This window comes from Oncorhynchus keta, chromosome 28, assembly GCF_023373465.1.
Source record: "Oncorhynchus keta strain PuntledgeMale-10-30-2019 chromosome 28, Oket_V2, whole genome shotgun sequence".
Lineage (NCBI taxonomy): Eukaryota > Metazoa > Chordata > Actinopteri > Salmoniformes > Salmonidae > Oncorhynchus > Oncorhynchus keta.
Window position 1 is genome coordinate 61,942,490 of NC_068448.1, and position 19,858 is coordinate 61,962,347.

At 41.8% G+C, this 19,858-nt stretch overlaps 1 protein-coding gene across 1 annotated transcript; it reads right to left on the minus strand.

Annotated features, from left to right (window-relative positions):
- Positions 1–15,539: 15,539 nt before the first annotated feature.
- On the minus strand, positions 15,540–19,107 carry cbln2b (cerebellin 2b precursor). Its single transcript, XM_035739756.2, has 4 exons — positions 18,767–19,107; positions 17,780–18,349; positions 16,887–17,006; positions 15,540–16,681 (listed from the first exon to the last, which is right to left on the minus strand). Exons 2-4 carry the CDS (start codon positions 18,071–18,073, stop codon positions 16,484–16,486), a joined length of 612 nt encoding a protein of 203 aa, XP_035595649.1. The 5' UTR covers positions 18,074–18,349; positions 18,767–19,107; the 3' UTR covers positions 15,540–16,483.
- Between the last annotated feature and the right edge of the window lie 751 nt (positions 19,108–19,858).

Here is a 19,858-nt window from a genome sequence, read left to right on the forward strand (position 1 = left end):
ACCAGCCACTAATTGACCAATCCTGATTCTAACGAGTGCTTTTTTTCTTTGAATTGGGGTTTGTTTGTATAGACCAAAATTAACAGCTTTATAAGCGTAATAAAAACAAGGCATACTAGCTCCATCCTTGTGGCACAGTGCACTAATTCCATGGATAGAGAACAGAAGATCATAGATTCAAATCTCTCTGACGCCTTGCCACAATAAAAAAATGAATGTTTCTTATTTTGCCTAAGGAAATTCCTAATGCGTAAGGAAATGTATTTCCGTTTGTGCTTGGAGCTGAATTTTTTAAACCCAAAATAATCTAGCAGTGTTATTAAAATAAGCTAGCAGTGTTATTAAAATAAGCTAGCAGTGTTATTAAAATAAGCTAGCAGTGTTATTAAAATAAGCTAGCAGTGTTATTAAAATAAGCTAGCAGTGTTATTAAAATAAGCTAGCAGTGTTATTAAAATAAGCTAGCAGTGTTATTAAAATAAGCTAGCAGTGTTATTAAAAGTCTTATTGAAACATTCAGTAAAAGTTTGAAGGAAGTTATTCAAAAACCTCCAAATAACCTATAATTTCCGTTCTTAGAGTGTTAATGAAACGTCCCGCGACAAAATGTAAGGAATCAGAGTAAAACGTTCTCAGATCCTTCCTGCAACCTAAAAATAAACGTTCCCAGAACAGGCAAAATGTTCACTTCTGCTGTCAGAATGGAATCTTTTAAATGACCAGTCAGGAAACATATGGCTTCATTCCCACAACCAACGTGAAACCAAAAACATATGTTCCCACAACTTCCAAGGAACCAAATGTGCTAGCTGGGTACATTCTAGGACACACACAGCACACACGCACATGTCACACTGCACACTAAGATAAAAGACAAAAAAGTCAAGCTAGTTCTCTTAAACTCCTGTGAAGTAAAGTCAGAAGGAAAAGTGATGTGTGCAGAGAGGGGGAAGAGGGAATAAAGAGAGAGTTAAGACACAGACGTCATCTGGAGGACTTGCAGGAGAGAGAGCGAGAGAAAGAGGAGGAAGAAAGAAATCGGGGCGGTGGGGAGAGGGAGGGAAGGAGGAAGGGATGAGGCTACACTCTGTGAGAAGAAATCCACAGCATCTTTGCATTTAAAAACCTAAACTTTAGGATATAAAAGGCAGGAGCAGAAAAGCAGGACACAAAGGAATATTTACAATTCCAGAGGAAAAAAAAAAAGGAATGTGTCTTGAGGGTGAGTGTCAAGACGCTCATCATATCTTAGATGTCAGAAGATATAGTGGCAATTGTTGACAGACTTTGCAGAGGTAGTCACTGTTATTCCATAGAGAGAGAGGGAGAGAGAGAGACAAAGAGAGAAATAAAGAGAGGGAAGTGAACTTCCCCAACTCCCTCTCCTCCATCTCTCTAAACAATGTTTACTCTCACACCTCTGACATCAAACAACGAGAGCTATTCGCTCGTAAAACTTTACCTCCATCTCATATTCAAATCGTTCTCTTCAATGACGGAGAGAACAGGTATATAATACTCAGCTAACCCATGCTGTTCAACTTTCTGCTCCCTCATGGTTTGTCAGTGCACTGAAAATGTATCTGCAGTATTTTTATATATCCAGTAGACATTCAGGATAAACAACTCCAGCAATTATACAGTATGATGTGTACACACACATTCCTAGCAAGTTATCTTATCAGTTTAAATATCAAGCTGGTGACTCTGACATGAGGTTATACTTTACTGATTTAAATTTAATGAGAGCATAACCCAACTTGACTGACAGTCCCAACAGCGATACGGACATATAATGTAATATGATTAAGGGAGAGGGGCGTGTGAGTAGAAACATCTGTGTTAATCATGGCAGGATACTCTAGACATCATATCGACAATGATGTTAACTTGACTGGCAGAAGACCAAGGAGGGGAACCATTTTCAAAACTAGCTTTTGAAAATTAGCAGACATAAAAATCATGTTCACAGACAGAAGAGACTAATCTGCCTCTTAATCATCTATGAAAACTGCCTTGGACTATTGGATCTTATAGGACACTTTCCCCCAGGGATCACAAGCGTGCGTACACACCACAGTAAGACACACACACACTAAAACACACACACTGTTGATGTTGACGTTGGAGAAGACTGTGATCGTTGCTGAGCTTCATCCCGCTTCAGAGAAGAGAACTCAGGGAAACTTCAAGCGGGGAGACGCAAGCAGAGAGAGGAGACGAGAGCGCTGTAAAAACAACTGATGATTTTCATCAAAACAGATTGTCAAACCAGATGGGGGAGCTCACCAAAACTGGGGCAGGACGGATGGAAGAGAAGGGGATAGAGACTTTGATTGGCTAAATGTGCTATCTTCAACACACATCAGACTCTACTCCCCTCGTTATAAAATATGGCTTTCCTAAGCACCCTGCTACTCTGCTAACTTGTCGTCGTAAAAGGTCGTTTAGGATCTTAAATATGATACAGTATACTAAATGATTAGTGGAAAACGTTGAATTATAGGCACAAATTCTATGTATCCCAGATAGTTAGGGCTCAATTCAACGGAACTTACATTCAGTATTATTCAGTATTTAATATAGTCAACATGCTTCCAGTGTTCAGAAGTAGCGTGTGTGTGTGTGTGTGTGTGTGTGTTTGCAGGCAGGGGTTTGTATGAACATAGCTATGGCAGGATAGCTTTGTTTCCAGGCATAGAATCCTCCATTCATCAAGAAGTCAGGTCATATATCCAGGGAACACAGCATATCAGTCATTTATCAGACTGAGGGCTCCCCTTTGACCCCTTTAACTGCAACAGATTCATGATTTTAGCTCTCCTGGAAGCCAATTTGGCCTGTTTGCATGTTTTTATATTCTCCAGATGGGATTTACAGGGGGATTGTTGTTAGCTGAAGAGAGACAATTGTGGTGAGAAGTTGGGAGATCAGATCTCATATTAAAAATAATGTTAAGGGCTATAAATATCAGCAGTCTAGGGGTGAGGGGAGGGAGGCACCGACGAGGCCTGTCTGTCTTTCTATCTTGTTCTTTGTACATTATTAAATCACGCGAGTGATGGAAACACCTGGGACAGAGTGTGTGTGTGTGTGTGTGTGTGTGTGTGTGTGTGTGTGTGTGTGTGTGTGTGTGTGTGTGTGTGTGTGTGTGTGTGTGTGTGTGTGTGTGTGTGTGTGTGTGTGTGTGTGTGTGTGTGTGTGATCCTTCGTGCAACTCAATGTAATGTGCTGTGTGCATGGTGTGTGTGTCACGTTCTGACGTTTATTTCCTTTGTTTTGTCATTATTTAGTATGGTCAGGGCGTGAGTTGGGTGGGCAGTCTATGTTTGTTTTTCTAGGTTTTGGGTATTTCTATGTTTCGGCCTAGTATGGTTCTCAATCAGAGGCAGGTGTCATTAGTTGTCTCTGATTGAGAATCATACTTAGGTAGCCTGGGTTTCACTGTGTGTTTGTGGGTGATTGTTCCTGTCTCTGTGTTTTGCACCAGATAGGGCTGTTTTTGGTTTTACACGTTTATTGTTTTGTAGTGTTCACGGTTATCTGTTTTTATTAAACATGAGTCAATATAACCACGCTGCGTTTTGGTCCTCCTCTACTTCACCACAGGAAAACCCTGACAGAATCAACCACTGCAACAGGACCAAGCGGTGTGGTAACGGGCAACGGCAAAAGCAGCAGCAGGAGAAGGAACAGAGGCAGCAGCAGCAGCAGCAGCAGTGGGAGAGGCTGCACTACTTGGAGAAATGGACTTGGGAGGAGATTCTAGACGGGAAAGGACCCTGGGCAGAGCCAGGAGAATATTGCCGCCCCAAGGCCGAGCTGGAGGCAGCAAAAGCAGAGAGGTGGCATTATGAGGAACTAGCACGGCAGAGTGGATGGAAACCCGAGAGTCAGCCCCAAAAATTTCTTGGGGGGCGCTCACAGGGAGTATGGCTACGCCAGGTAGAAGACCTGAGCCAACTTCCTGTGGTTACCGGGGGGCTAGAGAGACCGGGCAGGCACCGTGTTATGCTGTGGAGCGCACGGTGTCCCCAGTGCGTGTGCACAGCCCGGTGCGGTACATTCCAGCTCCGCGTATCGGCCGGGCTAGAGTGGGCATCGAGCCAAGTGCCATGAAGCCGGCTCTACGCATCTGGTCTCCAGTGCGTCTCCTTGGGCCGGCTTACATGGCACCAGCCTTGCGCACGGTGTCCTCAGTTGGGCTGCATAGCCCAGTGCGGGCTATTCCACCTCGCCGCACTGGCAGGGCGATCGGGACCATTCGTCCGGGTAAGGTTGGGCAGGCTCGGTGCTCAAGAGCTCCAGTGCGCCTGCACGGCCCGGTCTATCCGTTACCACCTCCACACACCAGCCCTCCGGTGGCAGCCCCCCGCACCAGGCTGTCTCTCCGGCTCATCCTTACAGGGGCTCCCGCCTGTCCAGCGCTGCCGGAGCCTTCCTCCTCTCCAGAGCTACTCAGTCCGGCGCTACCAGAGCTTTCCTCCTCTCCAGTGCTGCCGGAGTCTCCCGCCTGTCCGGCGCTGCTGCCGGAGTCTCCCGCCTGTCCGGCGCTGCTGCCGGAGTCTGAGGCGCCAGAGCCCCTCAGCCCAGTGTTGAAGTGGGGTCTGCATCCCGTGTCAGAGCCGCCACCGCGGACAGACGCCCACCCAGACCCTCCCCTATAGGTTAAGGTTTTGCGGCCCGAGTCCGCACCTTTGGGGGTACTGTCACGTTCTGACCTTTATTTCCTTTGTTTTGTCATTATTTAGTATGGTCAGGGCGTGAGTTGGGTGGGCAGTCTATGTTTGTTTTTCTAGGTTTTGGGTATTTCTATGTTTCGGCCTAGTATGGTTCTCAATCAGAGGCAGGTGTCATTAGTTGTCTCTGATTGAGAATCATACTTAGGTAGCCTGGGTTTCACTGTGTGTTTGTGGGTGATTGTTCCTGTCTCTGTGTTTTGCACCAGATAGGGCTGTTTTTGGTTTTCCACGTTTATTGTTTTGTAGTGTTCATGTTTATCTGTTTTTATTAAACATGAGTCAATATAACCACGCTACGTTTTGGTCCTCTACTTCACCACAGGAAAACCCTGACAGTGTGTGTGTGGGGGTTTTGGCTTTCCTATAGGCATGTGCGTGTCTGTGTGCTTCTGTGAGTTCTTCATTCATGCATGCCTGCAGTCTATCTATACTGGATGTGCAGACGTGCATAAGGTTCCCCATAGACTCTCATGGCTGGTGGTGTGACTCTGCATGTGTTGGCCATCATCACATTGCCTCTGGCTACACCTTTCCACTGCTCATCAGCATGCCTGGCATTGATCCACCCTGCAACACAACAAATCCAATGCATCCTTTAAAACTGGCATGCTTAGCCATAACACACTGTCTGGGACAGACCAAAAAATGTGTGTGCTTGCTGTAACGACAGGGAGCTAACACAAATGCTTTATTACTTATCTGAAATATGATGCCATAATTCACATTAACTGGGTAGTTTGAGACCTGAATGTCGATTGGCTGACAGCTGTGGTATATCAAACCGCATACCACGGGTATGACGAAACATTTATTTTTAGTGCTCTAATTATGTTGGTGACCAGTTTATAATAGCAATAAGGCACCTCAGGGGTTTGTGGTATATGGCCAATATACCACGGCTAAGGACTGTATCCAGCCACTCCGCGTTGCGTCTTGCTTAAGAACAACCCTTAGTCGTGGTATATTAGCCATATACCCCCCCGTGCCTTATTGCTTAAGTATAGCATCAGATAGGGGTGTGAAAGAAACTGGCGAAACGGGCAGTTGATATTTGAATCTGAGAAATGTATTTCCCATCCTCTCTCTGCAGTGGATTGATCGTAGATGAAACGGAAGCCTCCATAGAAGTATCTGTTCTTTATTTTGCCCTTTACCATGCCTGTAGCGCTCCAAGTCGGCTGTGGAGCCCCAGGCTATTCTGACTCCAGTGAATGTAAGGCAATCCTTCCGGCAAGCTTTATGCTACTCACCTCATATGTTGGTGATATGATGAACTGAGGTTGGACTTGACATGTTCAAACTTGTATTTTTACTGGTTGGCAGAGAGACTGCTCTGATCAATGATGGATCGTCTAGACATCTTCAATAGCTTGATGTTTGTTTTTGGACAACTCAGGGCTGGATTGTAAATTGACTCCCTGAAAAACATGTGTTTCTGTGTGGACTATCCTGGCTAAATAGAATAAATGATACAACCGTGTAACCCCAATATCTCTCATTGGCATAAGTAGTTGAATGTTTGGCCCAATTTTGGCACTGACACGAATGCATGATATACTGTGCCTTCAGAAAGTATTCACACCCTTTCACTTTTTTCACATAGTTGGTTGTGTTACAGGCTAAGAAATTCAGTCACCGATACATTACATCATGATGCCAAAAATGTATTTTGTTTGTAGAAAATTTGAGAAATACAATTTTAAAAATTACCCCTTTGTTATGGCAAACCAAAATATATTCAGGAGTAAAAATGTGCTTAATTAAACACAGGTTAAATGGACTCATTCTATATTCAATAAGTGGTTAAAATAATTTTTGAATGACTACCCCATCTCTGCACCCCACACATACAGATAATTGTAAGGTGTCTCAATCGAGTAGTGAATTTCAAGCACAGATTCAACCACAAAGACCAGGGAGGTTTTGATTGGGAACCGATTGGTAGATGGGTAAAAAAATAAATAAAAAATAAAAAGCAGACGCTGAATATCCCTTTGAGCATGTTGAAGTTATTAATTAGGTGTTGGATGGTGCAACAATACAGAGTCAGTACAAAGATACAGGTGTCCTTCTTAACTTAGTTGCCGGAGAGGGAGGAAACCGTTCAAGGATTTCACCATGAAGCCAATGGTGATTTTAAAACAGTTACAGAGTTCAATGGTTGTGATATGAGGACAATTAGGATGGATTAACAACATTATAGTTACTCTACAATACTAACCTACAAGAGAGAGTGAAAAGAAGGAAGTATCTACAGAATAAAAATATTCCAAAAATATGCATCCTGTTTTGAACAAGGTACTTAAGCAAAACTGAAAAAATGTGGCAAAGAACTGTACTTTTTGACCTGAATACAAAGCATTATGTTTGGGGCAAATCCAAAACAACACGTGACTGAGTACCACTCTTCATATGTTCAAGCTTACCAAGAAGACATTGAATGTTTCTGAATGGCCTAGTTACTGTTTTGACTTAAATCGGCTTGAGGATCTATGGCAAGACATGAAAATGGCTTTCTAGCAATGATCGACAACCAACTCGACAGAACTTGAAGAATTTTTTAAAGAATAATGGGCAAATATTTTACAATCCAGGTGTGCAAATCTCTTAGAAAATGTACCCAGAAATATGCTGCCAAATGTGTTTCTAATTTGTATTGTCTCAGGGGGTTAATACTTATCTAATCAAGATTAATTTGTCTTTTATTTTTCATTAATTCTTAATAAATGTTATAATTTTTCTTCCACTTTGACATTACAGACTATTTTATGTAGATCGTTGACCAAATCTGACTATTAAATCCATATTAATCCCATTTTGTAACACAACAAAATGTGGAAAAAGGTGTGCTTTCTGAAGGCACTGTATGTGGTTGAAGTAACATATGTATTGTAAGGTAGACTTCTGCTTTAAATGACCAGTTATGTGTATGTGAGTAGTTGTTATTCATTTAGTGGTGTTGCTTTAACTATGATGATTGTATATTCAGTGTGAGTATATAGTCATGCATGTTACAATGACTCTGTCAAACCTGCAAATCTCAAATAAATATTCATTGTGTTTCTGCTAGTTTAGTTTGGCTGCTTGTTAAAGGAGATAATGCTTGGATAGTGGCAGTTTCTCACAGTCCCAAACTCTTCAGTCTATGTCTTTTCAAATTCTGCCCGTGTAGCCTACTAGCTACATTTAAAATGAAATAATTACTTCTTCATAAATAAACATACCCAGCATAAAGAACAACATTATTATATTATTGAACTTAAACTGGCAAAAACCTCTGTAATATTGAATATTTATGGACATCCATGAGCTAGCTTTAAATCAACTGTTGGTTTGGTGCCTCTGTGGCCTTTGTGTACTATCTTCCTATTCAAATGATGGTGCAGCCAGGGAGAAATGTTAGTCAGGCCACAGGAGCTCTTCACCAGACACTTTGATGTCTACGATATTCAGCTCAACATTGTGCATAGGCTGGATTGTCAACTCCCAAAAATGTAGCACCAACCTGGATGAGGCTTCAGCGGCTGCAAAAGTGCCAGAAAAGACCACCACACCTTGGTAGTATACGGAATAGTCTCCTTCGAAGGCAAGCTTGTAGTTTCTCATCCCGCACACCGCTTTCAACCTCCTTCCAGAAACTGGGGCAGGTGGAAAGATGGCTCTGTGTTGCTATATCGTTCAAATAGTTAGCTAGTTAGCCAAGCCACATAAATGGACTTGCCATCACTAGTCCTGCAACTACGTGGGTTATCACCAGATATTTTAGGTCAACCCTCAATAAGTTATCAAAAACAAACAAAAATTATTGAAAAAAAAAAGCTTTTTAAAAATGGATAAAATACTTACAAATGTACAGGAGTTCTCTTCCTAGGCAGCCTCACCGCACCAGCGCCATGACAACCACGGAACAATCAAAGGATAGTACATGCTGTAAGTATGACACCCACCTCTGTGTCAGAGCATCTCCCAGCTCACATCGCAGTGTATTTATGTCATCCACCTATTGCTACAGTAGTGCTGGAGTAGTGCTGATGCACAGTGTTTCCCATTCTAATGAATCTGGTTAAATTGGTTAGGCTGTGAGGCTGGGACACTGACTGAATCTAATGTGTAGACAGATGATATATTGGAGACTCTCATCGTCATGGAAGTTCCTCATATGAGATTGGCTTGCATTGCCTAGCTTTGCATAGTCTACTGTACTGTCTCTATAAGTAGGAGGGATGCGGGGTAGTGGAGAGGGGGGTGCATCTTTGGGGAATTGCACATTTCAGCAGTATGGATATTGCAGAGTTGGGAGGAAAGACAGAAGGAATAAACAGACTTCCCATCTCTCTCTATTTCCTCTCCATCTTTCTCTCTTCGGTCTCCTTCTCTCCATCTCTTCAGGGAGCTGATTGACACAGGGGTCCATCCACAGAGGCGGGTGTCTGTCTGATGTTTGGGTCTGTAATATGAGTCTCTTTACTTATTAGGCAAACAGATGCATTATTAACCAGCCACTGTGCAGTGCTTGCTGTGCGTGCGTGCATTCTATCTATCCTCTCTGTGTATTCTCCCGGTTTGCTACCGTGTCTTCTCATTCAAGTGTAAATTGGCCAGGTCATCAGGCGGCCATGGCAGTTATCGCAGGGGTCTTGAACCCCCTTCAAGAGAAGGGATAGAAGCTACAGATGCAGCACATCTAATAGTTATGAACAGGTGCTATCAATAAATGAATCAATGTCCCACAGCACAGTAGGGAGGACTTGGAAAAATCCCAAGTGTGTTTCATTAGAGTAAGACAAAATTTCCACTTGGTGTTTCATCAGCTCTGACCTTTTTGTTGCTTAAACTATAATCTTGATAAGATGTAAGAGGGGTCTTAGCACTAATATGTGATTAAAGAATAGAAATGTTTGAATAGAAAGGCATGATTCACCTTGATGAGGCCCTCTTTTCCTCCCTGCCACTTTCCCTCCCTCCCTTGTCAAAGCATTGGTTAGTTTTATTCCTAACGAGGGGAAGGGAAGGGCACAGGTGGTTATGTTCCTATTGCTATGCCATTACTGCAGGACTATGAAATTAACAGAGCTTGTCTGGAGAGAAACTTATGGAAGGAGGTTTTAATATGATATAAAAGAGGGCGGGCCATTACGGCTCGCGATAAAACTTGACATTCAGTATGCATTTCCTTTTTAACTTGCCTCCACATTAGATATTAGATTGAGTGTGGAACTAAGCATTGTTTCAACCCAGACGTAAGTGCCGCTAGGTTTGCCTGAAAGCACACTAAATATAAAAATACTGCTGTGAAAGGATTATTCTCACCCAGAATCACACTAAGGGCAGATTTAGCCACAAATGGATAGCTGAGGAACACTTGAGAAAATGAGTGGAAGAGGAGAAATTTTGTGTGAGGGATTTTAGTTGCTGTGACTACATGTATTTACTTGGCTGTTCATTGTTAAATAAAAAGATACTGTACATTGTTAGTTGGTCTCTTGTGATTGTGATGTTTGAGTTTTTCTTTACTGTTCCCCTTGAGGACAAATAAAGCCTGCCCACTGGGCCACAAACTGGTTGAATCAACACTGTTTCCATGTCATTTCAATGAAATTATGTTGAACGAACGTGGAATGGACGTTGAAATGACGTCTGTGCCCAGTGGGGGGGATGCAAACTCCTTCTGCCAAATTCAGAGAGACAGAGGGATAATTTGCCAATCTGTGGCTTTTGTGTGTGTCTAATAGCTTCAAACTATAGAAAACTACTAAAATAGGATTTCTGATGGCTTGTCATTGTTCTAGAAGCAGTTCGGTCCTTCAATATTCAGAGGACTCTGCAGAGAACCAGATTACATTCTGTAAAGTGGCAGCAAAGAGCCCCTCACAATCTAATTGTGTATGTTGATTCATGAGGTCCACAAGGTTTTTCAGCAAAGCGACACATGCACAGAGCAGTATACAGTATGTTCCAACTGTGTTTATTGTGCCTTACCCTTAGGCAGGACTCAAAAGCTGAAGTCACTAAGTTTATTTTTATTTTAAGGAAATCTGAAGACTAATGGTGATTGCCAACGAAATCAAACTTCGTTCCATGGTATTTACTTGTTATGGTTTTCATTAAGTTGTCAGTAGTTAATCACCTGTATACTCCACTGTTGGAGCACTGTTGGTAAGGGAGGAGAATGATAATCAATGAATGGTTTTATTTCAGCTGTAAAGATCAAAACTTTGGGCAGGACGAAGCAAAGATACTCCACTGTTTTCTCCCAGAATATTTACTTGGTTTTGCTACATTTACCATTAACTGCAAGCTGAAGCAATTCAATGAGATGTGTAAACTCCAATGCTGTCTAATATGAGTTACAGTTACGATGCTCTCTGGGTGACAGCCTGCAAAGTCAACACCAGAGGACTTCAATATCTGATTGCTGTAATCGATTTAATTTGTTTTTTTTTTCTCTGAGAGTTTTCAAATGTTTAGATATGTGCCATTTTGTTCAAGCCTGACTGGGTAGAAATTACAGCTGTGTCTCTCTGAGGGGAGCGAGTGTGTGTGTGTCTATATATGTGTGTGTTTAAGACTCCTCACCAAACCTACAGTTTAATGAATAACTGCAACTGACATCCATTACGACAGGCTGAACCCACAGATAATATGCCTCTGATGACTCTAATATGTCATTTAGACTGTAATGCATAAAGTATTGCAGTGCTGCGTGCCGTGAGGGCCCACATTGAAGTCTACGATCCTGCTGGGTGAGCTGTTTAAATGAAACACGAGCCCAAAGACGAGGCCACAAAGGATATTTAACAAGAAGCATGCCTGCCTCCAAGAGACTAACTCTGAAACAAAGACGTCTTTAAACACTAAAAGGCCATATTAGCTCAGTGTTTTTAATGGGTGGTACCAGTTTTATCCTTATTTATATCAGGCCCACAAAGAACAATATACTGCCATCTGTACATCCATAAAAGTGTCCCCCATACACAAGGATTGATGGTACTATAGGGGTGGACACATGGTGGTGTTATCATTTCACATCTTTGATAAATGTTGTTGATATCTGTGGAAAACACGCAATAGGCTACTTTAACCATGGTTCACACCCATAAGGGCATAAACATGTACATGTCAGCTAGATGGCTAACGTTCATCAAAGCTATATATTGGTAACATCAAATACACTCATCTGGGCACCTGTCGTGCCAAACGGTGTTTCGGATTCATCATGTGCTAGCATCAGATTGTGGAATTTATGTGAACTTATTTTGGATGCAGTATTTGTCACATACTGCCGTTATACTGCACTCTGACTGCAGTTATAATGCAGTGTACTGCAGTTATACTGCACTCTGACTGCAATCTTTTTTCGTAAGGGTACACAAACCCTACTTCTAGTTTTATATATTTGTGTCTGCCTCTATGGATTGGGATCATTTGACCACCAACAACGTAGAATAATTTCTGAGTAATCAAGCCATGACAAGATAAGAGAATGAGATACAGACATAATTAGGAAAATAAATGGTCCAAAAATAGACCGTTTGAGTCAGTATGGGCTTAATCAAAAGTTTATAGGGCTTTTTAAAATGCTGTCCAAATAAGCTGTTGAGAGAGAGTGAAGTGGTGAGTGGTATGTTGGTTGCCAGAGCCATTTTACTCTATGCTACATTATCCCTGGACTGGCATCTGCAGAAGTAACAGCAGGCCTCTCTGCTCTGCTCTCAGCTGTTGGAGTCTAATTAGAAGATTTTGGTCTCGTTTCCGCAAAACGTATGCGGTCGTAACTACTTACCACCGCCACAAAGTCATAAATGTATCTTCTTAAAATGAGATTTTAAACCTAACCTTAACCCTAGACTTAACCACCCTGATAACCTTATGCTTAACCTTAAATTAAGGCCAAAATGCTTATTTTTGTTTTTATTATTATTTTACAATATAGCCAATTATGACGTTGTGGCTATGGTAACTAGTAGTAACTAGTGTTAGCTTACTCAAAGTGCCTGTTGCCTTCACACACTAGCTACGTTTCCATTAACTTGTCCAGTGCTTTTCCGTTGAACTGTCTTGTCTCGATAATAAAAGCTGGACGTAATGACATCACACATAAAAATAAATAATGTTTTGCTAAAAACCTAGTGTGGAATAAAAATTTGGAAAACTGCGCCTCAATAAATTGGTGACAGGCTGTATGCCCTCTCACCTGTTTCATGTCTCAGGTAGCCCACAAAAGCCAGCATGGACAGAATGCAAGAATTTACTTCTATTTGCCATACTCTAATAATTATAATAACTGCCACAGTCTGTGCCATGGTGAAACTTGCATTCCGTTAGATCTGAAATAATTGGATGGCGAATCTCGCATCCAGCCAACCAGAAAAACCATGCAAAGTAATCCAGGCATTCTTGAAAGACCAGATAATCCTTGTCCCGCAAAGAAACATTACGTTTTATAGTTGAAAAATAGATTTAGAAATCAGTAAGCATTCAGAATGAAATGTGGAGTATTGTAGTTACTTAATGTCATCACATGCACTGCGTACCTTCAAAATGAGCGGCAATCATCATTATTCGAAAAACACTTGTTTCCATCATCATTTGTTGCTATAAAGAAAGTTTGACAAAATAAAAATGCACCGCTTTGTAACAGATAAAAATGTTGTTGATCTTTAGAACCTTTCTCCTACAGCTGCTGCTTCCATTACACATGTCACAATTATTTATTTGTTTGCGACTTTGCTTTTGTCTAATAAATCTGGGTCAATTGAAACCTTCCTAGTGTGTGGCATGTTGAATATAAAAACTGGATTGAACTAGTTAAGACACTAATCCGCTAGGCAGTTGCCAGCTCGGTTCCACTGCCATGGCCAATCCTGCTGCCATCTTGGATTTTTTGGACATTCAATTTTAGAAGATTTTCTGAATAATAGGCTATACAATCTCAGTATTTTGTGCCATTGTTGATAGCTGAATATAAAGTATCCATAGTTAGGAGATCTTGGTGAGCTAATGAACTTCAATCAATATTGTATTGACAAGTCTAGAAATTATGTCTGCATAAGAACATTTCAGCATTCTCTTGAGCAGAGTAGATCTCAACCAATCACATTTTCCACCTCCTAAAGTCAGCCATCTTGCTGTTGTCATGACTGCTTGGCTTACAGTGCAGTGCCCACCTACATCATTATCAAAATGGTGTTTCACTGTTCTCAATGTAAATTTATGAGATCAGATAAAGCATCACAATCTACAGTTTATAATACAATAGATGCATGATAGCATCAACACAACTTTTAGCTGTTTAAAACAATGTACTAATTTTATAACAATTCAAAACAATCCATGACTTGTTTAATATCTTGTAGCAACAGTCAAAAAAGTGGGTTTTGTCTCGTAATCAGTAGTCTCGTAATCAGACAGAGACCTAGTCTCCAATGCAAAAAACGTAAGTATTCCATTGATCCACATCCCAGCCTTGCTGAAAACTACACTGCACCTGGCCATGCAGCCCAGAGGAAACCAACAGTGAAAGGTATAGGTGTACTTACCATCTCCCTTAGGTTCTTATTAGGCTACACTTTAACTACACCACACCAATTCCCTTTGTTCTACTATCTGTTTCATTCATGGCCAATATCTTCAATCTATATCAATGTTTGTTTTATTTGGTTCCCCTTTAACCTAGATCAAAGAACGAATGCCAATCAGACCTGCATGGTATAGGCCTATATACAGCATGTAGGCATCATTAGTTATAGCATCTATTAATATACTTGCTATCACACACACACACACACACACACACACACACACACACACACACACACACACACACACACACACACACACACACACACACACACACACACACACACACACACACACACACACACACACACACACACACACACACACACACACAGGAAATAGACCAGACATTTACATATCCTTCAGTTCCTGTTTCCTTGGTTTCTATGTACCACAATGCATGTTTAATTATGTGGACTTGTTTGGGGTACATCTTTGATAGCATCGTTTAGCACATGACATATCTGAACATGTGTGATGCTCCCATATCCATGCAGTATCTTGATTAAATCAAAGCTCTAGAAATAGAGTAGGCTTCATTGATCCACTATTGATTGTTCAACTGTGAAGATGTAATAGGAATGTATCCCTGTACATCGTGGCTGAAAAACAACCTTGATCTCTCTGTGTGTGTGTGTGTGTGTGTGTGTGTGTGTGTGTGTGTGTGTGTGTGTGTGTGTGTGTGTGTGTGTGTGTGTGTGTGTGTGTGTGTGTGTGTGTGTGTGTGTGTGTGTGTGTGTGTGTGCGTGCTAGAGGGTTGTTTTTCTACAGCAGGCCCAAAACAATATCTCATTGTTTCTGCATTGCATAATTATTTGGCTAAGATAATTACAGTATGTGAATAACTATCACTACTCACATCAAAATAGAGCGTTTTTGACCATGTCAATATGCTATTGTATTGTCATGTTATTTCTCTGCTTTGATCTTAGAATAAAGAAACATGAAAAGTTGATAGCGATCTATTTACTATTTTCAACAACGAGAGTTGAATGGGGTTTGGTGTGGGCTTCAGTGTGTCGTGACGAGCATAGCATTGCATTCAGTTCAAGCGGCTGCTAGATGAGAACCATGGACAGCGCCAATCTATAGTGAGCTACAGGTCTGAGAAGGACGTTCGCTGTCCAGTACTTTATTCTGTCACGATTACTTTGACTTTGAACGTAAATATATTAACTTACTTCAGACCTGATGTCTTTTCGAACTTGTTTTATTTGCAAGCTCAAAATGGTATAGAATAAAAGTGAATAGATACGCGTATACAATACAATATTTTTTATTAGGCGGGACATCATATATAGGGATTTTTTCTGTTGTTATTTTCACAATGTACATTTGTGAGCAACGTCACTGGACACTAAATCAGTCAAAGCTACGCAGATTCGAAATGTAGAGTAGAACACACCATAATGTGAATATGTACTTTATAAATTCGATAAATGTTTTTTGTAAAAGAGTTTCTATAGATGTCTCCATTGGCTGAAATATGTTGCCTTTTTTCTCTTTTCATGTCATCTCTGGATAGTTAGGCAGCCTACAGTTGGCTTGTTTTCAATATGTTCAGCATCCAAAATGGAACACCATAGACAGCACAAAACAAAAACATTCTTCCGTTCGTGCAAAAAAATGCTTTGGGCGTGAAAGCACTCTTCTTCTCTTGGACGTCCGTTATAATTCCACACACCTCACTTGACGGAAACCCTAGTTCTATGCCAAAGGCTATACAAACACAAAATAGAGCATTGGAGGATACATGTAGACTAGCTCGGGACTTTTAGTTCTTCGATTCATATAACCTTCTTCTCATCTGTTCAGTAGTCCGGGTACACAGAGGTACACTGACTCGTCTGTCTGTTGACAAAAGTTAATTGATTCCCAAGTGATAAAATCCAAATAATCGACAAGTGGTAGCCTATACATCACGGAGCGATCGATTCGGTTATCCTTCCAGATTGGGTTTGGTCGATGGATTTGGATGTATGAACTCCAAGGAAACGTTCATGTTTGAATTAAATAGATACTGTATAGTGTGTGTATGTACACATATGTCTGTCTTCTTCCTCCTCTGACAGTTTAGTTCAAATAAAAGAGCACATTTTTGTCTTTATCGTTCCTCAACCGTAGAGGAGTCACGTTTGCGATTTCCGTGATCGCATATTAAATTATAGTGGAAACACTAGGAAGCCTGAGAAAGTGGAATATTTCCATCCGCCCATGAGTGTGCCCCGTTCCAGCTTCAGATACACCCGGTCCTCGCGCTCCAGTTGCAGAAGAACGCCGTTGCTCGCGGCCTCCCGCGTAACGTCCTGGTCACCGGCGAAAGCTGATATGACCGGGTAGTCGTTCTGCATCAGGTTGACCTGGGGTAATGGAAACAGCACGCGCAGAATTCAGACCTGTTACATCGTACGGTTTGCCTACTCTAATTATGATAAATAATGTACCCATTTGGGATGGCTTCTCCGTGGCATAGCCTACAACAATACACTATAGCCCAACTAGGCCAACCATCAGAAAACCTTGACTAGCGATCATAGTAAAGCAAATGTTGACCATTGGTCTTACCTGTATGGTTTGTCTGTTGTAAACCTTGACCACATGAAAGCCGAAGCTGTATATGCCCCTCCTTGGCGCCTGGAAGACACTCGCTTTGAGATCGAAATGGTTGCCGATGTTCACTAAAGCCTGCAACACAAAGCGACAAGATAACGCACGTGCAGAACCCAGAGTCACCATATAACGGACTGAGACACCGCAAGGGTTAAACTAGCCAAATTACCAAGCACTTACACACTGCGTAATAGAGCGGTCCTGTAAAGGCGCGACGCACATTACCCAATGTTGCTCGCCTGTCACTTTCAGTTTTCCAATTGGACAATAAATGTTTTTTTGTTGAAGTCGATAAACGTAGTGGTCGAATCATTGATTTCAATCTATACACGTTAGTTTGTCGGAGAGGGGGGGGGGGGCATCAATTAACATAATACTGTCCATAATGCTCCAACGCACCAGCTGGGCGTAAAAATACTCCACTTGATGGTTGGAGCATTTACAGCAGCAGTCACATCTATTGTTGCGCCGCAGTGCTTGCGCGACCTACACAAGACAGACTATAAGTACAATAGCCTACGTATTTTCAAATCACAACATTTGCATCAAGCTGCAGCTTTTATGCATATTTGGGGTAATTACGCGCAACGATCACAATGTTCCCGTTATCATACGACAACATTTTCTTGCAGAGGCTCCCCAAAACTGCTCTCAAGTTTTTGAGAGAAAGAAATCTCCCAACGCATAAACGCAACCCAGGTCAAGTTATCATAGAACATTTGCATTAAAACATTATTCTGTACGCCGCATCAGAAAAAATATATATTAAACATATTATCAATCTTCAAAATAAGTATCTGTCCAGATAGGGACAATATTTGCATATGCAAATTCCCGGGACGGCTGACCTGGTCAAAGTAGATGGTCATAGACGTGTTGCTCATGTCGGAGGGCTCGTGATTCGTTCCGCGCACAGCAGAGAAAGCCACCTTGGCGCCCGCGGACCGGACGGATATCCCGAGCGAAGAGGTCACCCCGCTGTCCGAGGAAGGGTTGGAGTCGCAGACCACCAGGCATTTCCCCTCTAGTACGATGGGTTCCGTGTCATTCTGTCCGGCGACGCAGAGCACCACACCGTATCCCATAAAGAGGCTGAGCGCCAGCATGGCACAGGGGCCCGGGCAGCGGGCTGACACCACCATGGTCTGGTCGGAACTCTGATCCTTCCTGTGCACACTGATCCTACACGGCAGCTCCTTGGAGGTTTGATAGGACGCGATCACCTGGACCAACCTTACTCCTTTCCTCTCTCTCTTTCCCCTTCTCTCTCTCGCTCTCTCTCTAACACACACACTTTGACACACGCGCACACTTTTAGCACACGCACAGACACGCTCTCTCTTTCTCACACCCCCTTCCTCCTGTGAGTCTCAGTTGATATTAGGCTGGTCTTCAAACAGACGGTGTGGTGGTGTTTCCTGGTGATTTAAGAAACAAATATCAATTGATGTATGACAGACTATTAGGTGTTTAAGATATACTAAATTGAGTGCTAAAAATGATTAATTGGGATCCATAGAACTATACAAAAACTCGTGCGTAATACGCACGGAATTCTAAGGTAGCCTATCTAGTAAGTGCGTCAAATATAGGCTATTTAATTTAGGCTATAGTTTTCAAATTAGTAAATATTAATCAGATGTATCACCTCCCATTATTAAATTAACGTTAAATACTCATGCAATTTGGAAATCCTAAAAACAATCATTGTGAGCAGTTATTTATTACATTTTTCTTCCCCTCAAGTTTAATTTGGTCACTCTTATACTAGCTTACTCCTTTACACTATCAAAAACCCAAATATATGTTTTCCCGAAAAGACGTCTGGACGTTACCTGTAATAGGCCTATCCATAGCGTGGAGTCAGTCTCTCATTCCGCATAGGAAGCAGCGTGCAGAGTGAACTGAGCGGTGGGCTCGCATCCTGTGCTGAAAGGGGATCGCCCCTCGTTTCCCTTTCAAAGGCGATTTACGCCCATCCTTTTTATTGAAGTACAAGTCCAGTAGTAATGTCGTAGGCACTGCGTATAAGGGCACCTCACTCACTAGTAGGCTAGAACAGTAGAATAAGCACACGTATTGATTGATTCGCTTGTTTACATAACCAGTTGAATGTTGTGAGACTACATATCAGTGGTCCTCCCGGGACAGCGGAGTTCATGGCTGCCTCCCAATCTGCACCCGCAATTTATACCCCGCCATCCCCCCTTCTCTTCTCGCGCGCTTAATCAGAGATGAAAGTGGCAGAACAGCGGATATCATTGCTTTTTGCGCTGTTCCTATAATTGGATATGTATGTCACTAATTTGAGCTCAAAACTGGCAGTTTTACAGGAGCCACATAGATACTTGTGCGACACCCAGCGGTATAAAGGTGGTACCGTCAGCTCTTTTTTTCTTCTCGCCACAGGTGCATGGTGAATTTGTGTTAGACTAATGAGGACAATTTTCAAACTACCATAATATCCTGTTGTTTTTATTAAAAATGCTTGTGTTTCTAAGGCAAAATAATTAGGTGGAAGTGAGCAGCACCTTGCAGTCTTTCCTTGTCACTAGGTTGTGTCATTAATTAAAGCAGTGGGAGTATAGCAGTGGTGGAATTTCAGCAAGCTATTCCTTTGCAACTTTACATTTATTTAATAGTTATGCTATATATTAATATTGATATTGTGCATATCTGATACTATTGCTTATATTAGCTGGAGGGCTGAGAGGGCGGGATTCAGTTCCATTTATGCGTCTCCCATAAAAAATGTGCAGTACAGCAACATGTGTGATTAATTGTATTTATTAATTTGGCTTAAAACAGTTAATACATAGAATCCCCCTCTCCAAGGGCCAAGGGTTTTCCCACCCCGGACCAGGAAAACTCTGGACCCTATATACAATGTATTAGTATACATCCTGTACACTTCACCTTAGCCCACT

What these genes read in the sequence shown, in the direction of transcription:
- cbln2b (XM_035739756.2), bottom strand. Translation starts at nt 18,073, where the DNA reads ATGGTGGTGTCAGCCCGCTGCCCGGGCCCCTGTGCCATGCTGGCGCTC. An exon ending in TGACCATCTACTTTGACCAG is followed by an intron (nt 17,007 to 17,779) that starts GTCAGCCGTCCC and finishes TTTGTGTTGCAG; the next exon opens with GCTTTAGTGAACATCGGCAA. An exon ending in ACAACAGACAAACCATACAG is followed by an intron (nt 16,682 to 16,886) that starts GTAAGACCAATG and finishes CCATTACCCCAG; the next exon opens with GTCAACCTGATGCAGAACGA.